This window comes from Phodopus roborovskii, unplaced genomic scaffold (genome assembly GCF_943737965.1).
Source record: "Phodopus roborovskii unplaced genomic scaffold, PHOROB, whole genome shotgun sequence".
NCBI classification, from domain to species: domain Eukaryota; kingdom Metazoa; phylum Chordata; class Mammalia; order Rodentia; family Cricetidae; genus Phodopus; species Phodopus roborovskii.
Window position 1 is genome coordinate 921,048 of NW_026125538.1, and position 9,790 is coordinate 930,837.

Below are 9,790 nucleotides of genomic sequence, written 5' to 3' on the forward strand. Positions count from 1 at the left end.
GATCATAATACACTGTGTAAAAACTAAATAAAAATAGAATTTTGAAATAGTAAAAGAAAAGAAATAGATCACATAATAGAGACTGGATATAATCAACATGTAACATAGCTATCTAAAACTCACAGAGAAAATGAAAGTAAATTTATAAGGAGAAATGCCTTATCAGAAAACAATAACTTTCCTAACTGAACATGTTATGCAAAGCTCTAGTAGACTCTTCCAGTGACTCGCATTATTCACTTTAAGGCCACCCCTTACTTAGTCCCATAACTTCCAGAGTACACCTTTTCTTTACCTGTTAATGCTTTGGAATGAATGCACGATGTCATTGGGCCAAAATAACTAAAGAGTAAAAGCAATTCTCTACCCTCCATTGTACTTCCATGGCAGAGCAAAGAATGTTTTCCAGCATGTAAATTTTCTTTCTGTTGCTCTCCAAAAACTCCTCCCTTCTGAAGGGAGTGATTTTTCTGTGATTTAAATATAACTGTGTCCTCTACCAATTTCTGTATCCTGGTTTGTTTCATTATACATGGCAGATAGTAAGACTTCAGGTGCCAGCAGCAAAAATACAGTGCATACTTTGAAATTCTCAAATAAAATAATAAAAATTATTATAGTTAAAAGAGAGAAAATCTATTTCCAGCCTCTTAACTAACTTAAAACTATCAAGACAATGAGTATTTTCAGTGTCTAAAGACAAGCAAATATAATGACTCCCTTCTTAGAGACAATTTGTGCTTATAAAATATATTGGGGTAGCAGGAGTTCTAAACTGACTTGAAAAGACTTGAAAAAAAAGCCTTCAATTACCATTAAGGAAGTTGCCAATAGTACATAGAAAAGATTTTAATGAAAGAGCAGAAAAAAATTCAAGTATTAACTTCTCTATAATTCTTAATCCTTTTGCCTCAAAACTAACACAGCTATCTGTGTCCTTCTAGCCATAGTTAAGAATTAGACATAATACTTTCTATATAAATAGGTGTGCCCAACCTGTAGCCCACAGAATAGCTATGTATATGGCTTAACACAAAATTGTAAATTCACTTGAAATATTTTATTTTTTGTGATTTTTTTATAACTCTATTTTATAGATCTCAAACAAGAACTTTATAGATAATAGTATTGAGTTATAACGCCAAACAATTGAATTTCATAATCACGTACAGAGCATTTCATCCAACAGCAGTGCCAAGCACATAAAGCATTCTCAACTATAGAACATAAAATAGCATATAAAATATATACTACTTAAAATTTAAGATTTTATCAAGACCATGTTGTACCATGAATCAAGTCTTTCAATAATGCTTCTTTTACTGTTCATACAATACCCCTCTGTGTACACCTTAGGAATCCATTCCTATGACACAATTTATAACATGATGTCAGGAAATTAATTTTAAAGGCAGGACCTCATGGAGCTTAGGCTCAAACTTATTGTGTAGCCAAGGATACTCTTGAATTCCTGATCTTCCTATCTCCAACTAATGTGTTCTATCAGTTAACATACTGCTTTCCTAGCATGCACAGAGTACTGAATTCAGTCTGACCACCACATCAAAAAGGGGTAGAGGGACATGCCTGTACTATAGAACACATTAGTTGGAGATGGATTCCTAAGGTGTACACAGAGGGGTATTGTATGAACAGTAAAAGAAGCATTATTGAAAGACTTGATTCATGGTACAAGATCTAAACAAGTTCCTCAAAGTGAAAAATCATTTTTCTGAAACATCTCAAATCACCAGCTGTTCATCTTTCCTGGAACCACCAGGAGTGGAGTGGTGGGAGTCAGAGCCTTCGCTGACTGGACCTCTGAGGAACACTGTCTGTCTGCTCTGAATCTACTTTCTGTGTGTTCCACTATTTAAAAAGAGATAATGGGATTACTATTTCAAAATAAAATTGTTTAATTAACATAAATTTTCTTTGTGTTTGTGAACTCCTTGTGTTTATAATCCTAATCTGTACACTGGGAATTTTTCTATATTGAATTTCATGATTTGATCTGTTCAGATCCTAAATAAAAACAAATGGTATAAGTAGTAGACAATATTGAAATTGGCATATATCTCCATGTATGTAACAATAGCTGTATTATCTTTCTACAGTACAGAGTCTAATAATAGTAGTTAACTTGCTATGTGCAGTAATACATGATAATTTTTAAAATATTTATTTTATTATGTTAAATTGTAAGTGTGTGAATTATATCATTTATGCCCACCATGTTACATGTATTTCTTTAAATCACTGTTTTACAGAGCACAGGCAACAGATATTGAAAAGATGTGGTAACTATATAAAATACCAATCAGGAAACTGGCTCATATTAGAATTGTGGTATTCTGATAACAATAATAGACTGTGTAAGTATAAAACTAAATCTAAATCCCACAAAATGAACTGACTTTTCAAAATCAATTGCCATCTCATTGTACAAATTTCTTCAATTGTGGAATATGTTCCATGCCTCTATTAGTTCTGAATAGTCTATGTAGTGAACCAGAAGAACCAAGTTGTGCTCAGTCATCACAAATTGGCAAAACTGCAAGTATTAAAACACTTAAATATTAGTTATTAGAAAAACTTAAATTGTACTTATTGTCAAAACATTTTACATATAACAATTTATTAAATTCCCATAACAATTCATACTGCAAGCTATCACTGTAATCCTATCTTCAGAGATGAAAAAACATAAGTATTATTTTTAAACATATAATTAATAACACAAGCATTGAAAAGTTACTATAATGATGTTAGTTTCATCTGTTGAAAATTGCCTTTGCCTAGTCTACCCACAGTGAAACTGTCAATGAGACAGAACACTTACTCTGGCTGTTTTCTTCAGCAAGGACCCACCACAACAGTTTTGATCACTCTAAGACATTGAAATTTAAAAAAAAAAATCTTTCCTGTTAAAAAAAATAGTTTGTATGAAAGTAATTACACTAAAAGATTGGATAACTTGAGGAACCCTGTCCACTAAGTAAAACTTAATGAGATCTGAAAACAGTAATAATGCCTAAGATATACACTCTATACTTTTTGGACCAGTTTAATTTTTTATTGTTTACAAAATGATTGTACAAAAACAGTGATTTAACTTTACATCTTTATTCTTGGTTTTGAGTGTGTGTGTGTGTGTGTGTGTGTGTGTGTGTGAGAGAGAGAGAGAGAGAGAGAGAGAGAGAGAGAGAGAGAGTGTGTACAAAGCCCACAGAGGCCAAAGAGAGTGTTCGATCCCTGAGTTACAACCAGTTATGAGCATGGGGATGTGGGGGTTAGGAAATAACCTCTAGTCCTCTGAAAGAGAAGCAAGTACTTTTAACCATCTCTCCAGACCCTAAGAAGAACATTCTAAAAAGCACTTTGAAATTGTTTTTATTTTGCATAATGATGAAGACACACATCATCTCAATGACCTTGTGTGTGAAGGTTTACCTCTGTGAGACAGGAAGTTGGCTGGGATTGTGCTCTCCTGTGGAAACACTCTTGAGTCACTGAGTCATATCTACTCTTCTGGCTTGTGATGTTCAGAGCTCAAACAAATGTGCATGATCTCCCAACTTTATTTCCCTTTCCATTTATTTGAATAGTTAGTAATAGTAACAGAATCAATTAAATCTAATGTGTTCTAGCCATATTTGATAAGTGTTACAGTTTTATTGTTTTCTGAGATATTTACAAGGTACACATTATTGCTGTCTTTATTTTACACACAGGGGTATACCATATGTCCTCCAGTTAGTGGCAAAGTTAGGCTGTTAATAGAAAGTTCCTACTTTGAGCCTCTCTGCTCTATTTCCCCCAGCTATCTGGGCTCACATATAAACTTGGATATTTAACTTTGTTGGATTTTGCAGTATCTACTGATGCTTTGTGAAAGGCCCAAATAGTAGGGTGTCTACCACATGTCTAAACATATGGTAGGCTCGCAAGAAATAGTTGTAGAATTCGTGAATACATTATAATTTAATAACTAATTATTAATGAATACTAAAACATCTCTAGGTATTTTCAAGGAACTGTTTTCTCCAGATTAACTTTTTTAATGGTATATTGACTTCTCTTTTAAATTTCTTCTAGTTTTTGAAACTCTTACAGTTAAACAAGAATTGACAATACTGAAGCAGAACTTTCTGTTATATTAGTTCTTTCGAAATATGTGCTTTGAAACTAGGCTACTCATTTTTATGAGTTTGGTTCCCATGATTCAATGTGGTGATGTGATTCAATATAACAGCAATATTCTTCTCATTAATAATGAACCAGGGGTGTTTTTATTTATCATAAATTCTTTTTGAAGACTACACGGATAAAAAAAAAGGGGGGCACAAAATTTCACACACAAATATCTGTAGAAGAATTCAAATGAACAATAAAACCCAAATATGATACCTTCTCCTTCTTTTATAATTGCTGAAGGACTAGTTTCTTACTAAAATTCTTCATAACATTTGAATTTTTGTAGGAAAACATGACAACATAAGCAGAGCATAGCTTTGGTCCTCAGCCTGGTCCTCAGCTTCCAACCTACCATTTCTCCTGAGCCCAAGCCCTACCACAACGATTTCTCACATGTGAATGTGGACTCTACAGCCCAGATAACACAGCTTCTCCTGCCACATGGTGTAGACACAGTGTTCCTCCACCAGCTACTGGCTGTGTTGCCATCAGTAGTGAATGCAGGGCTAACTTTGGATCAGAGGGGAAGACTTGGAGAAGAAGCTCTGGTTAGCTATGAAAGCAGACCATGGTGCCTGAGAAGATGCTACCACAGATGATATCAATCATGTGCAGTCTGAAACACTGTCTTAGTGTAGGAAAACGAAGTATTGGAAAATTGAACTTAAAGAGGGAGTACAAAAGCCATTGCATTGTAGAATATAATTCTATAATCCCAGACACCAACTTTTCTAAAGGAAAAGGGGTTGCAGAAGAGGGATTGTTTCAGCCCTCTTGGTCCAGAAAGCTGGTAGCTTCGTGTTTCTTCAATATGCACAACTCCACTTCACTCTTTCTGTCAACCTACATACTGCTCCCTGATAGGCAGGTTTTTATAGTTATCATCAGTCATCATCCTACTTTCCTTGATAGTCATCATTAACAAAGAATATTCTGAGGAAATATTGAGTGAAAAGGGGGCAAAGCTTTTATTACTAGGGTACCACTCTCCTACCTCAACCACCCTACTCAGAAATCTTCCAGGTTTACTGATGTTGTATGAGAAGTCTTTCCACAGTGATGCATATATCACATGCAAACACTTCCTTAAGCATAAATCCCAAGGATGAAAGTGAAAAATTTACTTTTCTAACATGGCTTCAGGGGATTGGGAGGAGAGAAGGGAGGGGAAACTTTGGTTGGAAGTAAAATGTAAAATTTAAATTATGGAAAACCTTTATGATATGATTGAGAGTATTTTAAAGTAGTAATTGCTCATAGACTAAAAAGTAAATTCAAACTAATAGCTAGTAATTGACATTTTTAATAGCTAGTAATCAGGGACTTTTTTTGATATATGTAAATATAAAAGCCAAAGCAATCATAAAGATTCTTTATAAATATTGATTGTGACTAAGGTGGGAAAATGTAAAAATATTGCTAAAAGTTTATCATTATATTATTTAATGAATGGACGAAATGTCATCCCATAATCAGAAAAGGGCTGAAGGAACTTTATATCAGAGCTAGATCAATGGGACCCTAAACACAGCTCAGTGGGTAAAACACAAGACAGATGACCTGAGTAGAGTCCCCAGAACTCACTATGGGAAGGAAGAACCAATTCCTGAATTGCCCTGTGACTTACACACACACACACACACAATGTGGCACGGGCACATCTGCACTAACTCAGAATTTGTTCACACACATGCTGATAATAAATCAGTAAACTTTTAAAAAAGCTGGATGAATGTTTGAGAGAGAGTGCGTAGGAATTCCTAGAGTTGACGCTACTAAACAGATGCTGTAGAAATTAAGTAATCACTCCATGTAATTTGACTAAACCTGTCTGAGGAGAAAAATATTAATTTTGTTGTCTAAACTTAGTTTTCTTGACTGATTGTTGTAATCCATTTTATGAAAATACCTCTTACATCCTAAGAAACTATAACTTTTTGCCTAGACCTCACGAAACAGTTCACAATACACCTTGTGGTCACTTAAGACAGCTTTCCCACTGTCAGCCCAACGTTAACCTGTTGCCTTTGTGGGAACAGTGTAACAACCAAACTTGCCTGCCTCACTTTTCTCAACCTTTAACAACCTGAAGTTAATATATAGCTTGAATCTTAAGTTATGAACTCTTGCATGTCTCTGGCTCAGAGCAGAGCAGCATATGTAATGCATGCATGAGTGCCTGCTTATGTCATGGTAATTTTCTGAAAATAGCCAACAAGTCAAAAGCAACCCTATGTAACAAATATCTGCCATAAATGTTTGAAGCTGCATACTGATGTTTTAGGTAGCAGTATGTTTACTATATTGTTCGTTGTCTGAGTCAGTTGGGATCTGTTGGAATCTGTGACTCATTCCCTTGTAAAACTCTGTGAAAAACTCTTGTGAAGTATCCCTCATTCCTTCCTCATACAATGCTTTCTGTGTTCAAAAGATACAGAACAAAGCCCTTTATTAGAGGCACCAGGCAATCAGTACAAATCAGGCAAAGAAAACACAGTCTGTAGACAACCCAGAAATCTCAAACTACAGAATATACTCTTGGTTAAATTCACCCCAGGGGAAGTGCTTAGCTCTTTCCTCAATAAGACGTAGGTGCATTTTTGTGCTTCTAAGGCTATCTTTAATGCATTTGGCTTATGCAGTTGGTTATGGTTTTTATAATTATATTTACTATCAAGCAAGTTAACAGTCCTGAGATCATTTCTAAGAAGCCAACTTAAATAATACTGCCTATGACTCAAAGAGGGTTTGTAACCCAGAGCACCTTAGAGATTACAGAGATGTTTTAAAACACAGCTCTGTTCTCCTTTTCTCTGTCTTCTTTGGAATTAAACAGTAAGATTAACTGATCCTCAGCAACTTGCTTTCCCTATGAATGAAAGTGTTACTTCCAGAGAAGGCTCTACAATGGAATGCTAGTGCATCCAATCATACTGGAATTCCTACCTTCTCACATGTAAACTTTCTTTATCAAACTGACCTGCACTTTTCAAATTTGGCAGTGCAGAACACAATTCCCTTCTGAGCACTAGTGCAGAAAGAGTTTGTTGCTTTTAGGCTTTGCTGGAAAGTGTACAAGAGGAACTTGCACTACTTCAAAAGAGACTGTGGAAAGACACCATCAGTAGCCATGCCCTCACACTATGGACTGGTATGCAGGGGCAGACCAAAAGGGATGCAATATCTTTTGTCACTTGAACAAAATTAAGCATCAAAATAAATTTATGGAATGAAGACTTTCCAGGGTCAAAATGGTAGAGTTGATCTTTCAAGGTAGGCTCTGACCTTATACATAATTAATGCTTTTCATCTGTCAGCCAATAAATGCTCCTGAAACACAGCCTTATATTAACTCCCAACAAAGACACTCATGTCTCACAACTATTATTGCAAGTAATGTTTTATAAATTTTATGTTGTCTTCTCTTTGATGCCCAGTCTCTAAAGTGGCTTCCACATCAGCACAGGTTAAAGTAAGAGCATTCCAAGGAAGGGCACTTTTTAGGACATCTTATACCTTTCATCCTTTAACAAGGCAATGGGATATCACCTGCTTCCTTCTCAACTTTTCTAGAGCTTGCTTCATATCTGCATTTCTGAGTGTGTAGATAAGGGGGTTCAACATAGGTGTGATTACTGTATAAAACACAGAGACCACTTTATCCACAGAGAAAGCACAGAATGGCCTCAAATAGATGAATACACAAGGCACAAAGATCAAGCTGACCACTGTCAGGTGAGAGGCACAAGTGGACAGTGCCTTGCTCTGGCCCCGATGAAGGTGAGTTCTCAGAGTAAGCAGGATGAGAGCATAAGAGAAGAGCAGAACCAAGAAGCAGACAAGAGATAATATGCCACTGTTAGAGACCATCAGCACCTCAACCAAGTAAGTGTCCATGCAGGCCAGCTTGATAACCTGGGGGACATCACAGTAGAAGTTGTCCAGTTCATTGGGGCCACAGAAAGGCAGCTGGATGACAATTATGAGCTGTGTGATAGAGTGGATGAAACCTCCACACCAGCAGGCAAACACCAACTGAAGACGCAGGTGGTTATTCATGACTGTCAGGTAGTGCAGAGGGTTGCATATGGCAACATACCTGTCATAGGCCATTACAGTCAGTAGGAACATCTCACTGGCTCCCAGAAAGTGAAGAAAGAATATCTGGGCCAGGCATCCTGAAAAGGATATTGTCTTCTCCTTCTGCAGGAAATCTCCTAGCATTTTGGGTACAGCAACACAGCTCAGGCACAGGTCAATGAAAGACAGATGGCTTAGGAAATAGTACATGGGTGACTGGAGCAGGTGAGCATTAGCCTGTACCACCATGACTATCAGGAGGTTTCCCAGGACAATAACAACATAAATCAATAAAAATGTTAGGAAAAGAAATAACTGCAGCTCCCAGGAAGATGACAGACCCAGAAGTACAAATCGTGAAACCTCAGAGATGTTTTCACTTCTCTTCCAGCCAAGAATATCAAACAACCTGGTGTAAGAAGAATTAAACTGGATTAAGTTAATTAAATTACCCAAAAATGGAGGAATCATGAGAATGTACGTCTTGCTTATCTGTATGTACACTGTGTAGCAGATGTTTAATACCATTAAACTGAAAAGAGAATGCTTCGTTAATAATTAATTGTTTTGTTCCACAAAGGTGTTACCTACACTGTCGTTATCTTCCCCGCACCAATAGAGTTATTCCATGAATGGGGAGTAGAAGCTCTATTTCCAGAACAGACAATGTTCTGTCTAAATCCAGCTCTGGAAAAATACAAAATGAGGCAATTTGCATTTTATATTTATGATATATATGTTTTCATACTTTAAAAAGCATTACATTTTACTTATTTATTTTGTGTGGCTGTGTATATGAATGTGTATGGGTGCATGTGTGCCATGGAGTACATGTAAAGGTCATAGGCAACTTTTGAAAGTCTGACCTCTCCACCACGTGGGTCACAGTGAAATAACACAGGCATGGCAGCTGGCATTTTTACTCACTTAGTGATTGCACTGGCCCAAGATTTGTATTTTCTTTTTCCTACTTACCCACTCAATATTGTAGTTCTTTTGAGAAATTCGAAGAATTTGTTTGGTTAATAAAAATCATTTACACTAGATGGAAAAATGTATATAGAACATGCAGAAAGATATCTCAATTTGTAAAAGAAAAAATCTTTAATAACAAGGAATCTTTCTGCAAAATATGTCAATAACAAGCAGATGTGAGGAGGATTTGGGGTTGATATAGCTTTGGATGCACCTGTGCCAAAGTGACTGTCTTCTCCTCTAAGGAAACGTCAGACGTTCATCTAACTCTAGTTATAGAATAAGCTAGAAAATAAAACAAAGGAAAAATATTTGCTTTCATGTACACCGACACTTGAGTTGCACTACAATGGGATTCCTCGTCTTCCTTTGATGAATCAAGAGTGAAAATTTTCCTGAGCAAATGGCCTCTTGATGTTTTGTTGTTGTTGTTGCTGCTTTGAATGTTTTTTAAAGCATCTAAATGTTTAATAGAAATCAAAAATGTATTATAATTATAAGTATAATATCTAACACCATATTGTATAAACTAGAAAAA

At 35.9% G+C, this 9,790-nt stretch overlaps 1 protein-coding gene across 1 annotated transcript; it reads right to left on the minus strand.

The window, feature by feature from the left end:
• Positions 1 to 7,723: 7,723 nt before the first annotated feature.
• Positions 7,724 to 8,805, minus strand: LOC127216214 (olfactory receptor 4Q3-like). Its single transcript, XM_051176840.1, is given in 2 exon segments — positions 7,724 to 7,746; positions 7,749 to 8,805. Coding segments are annotated over 2 exon segments (1,080 nt in total).
• Positions 8,806 to 9,790: the final 985 nt, after the last annotated feature.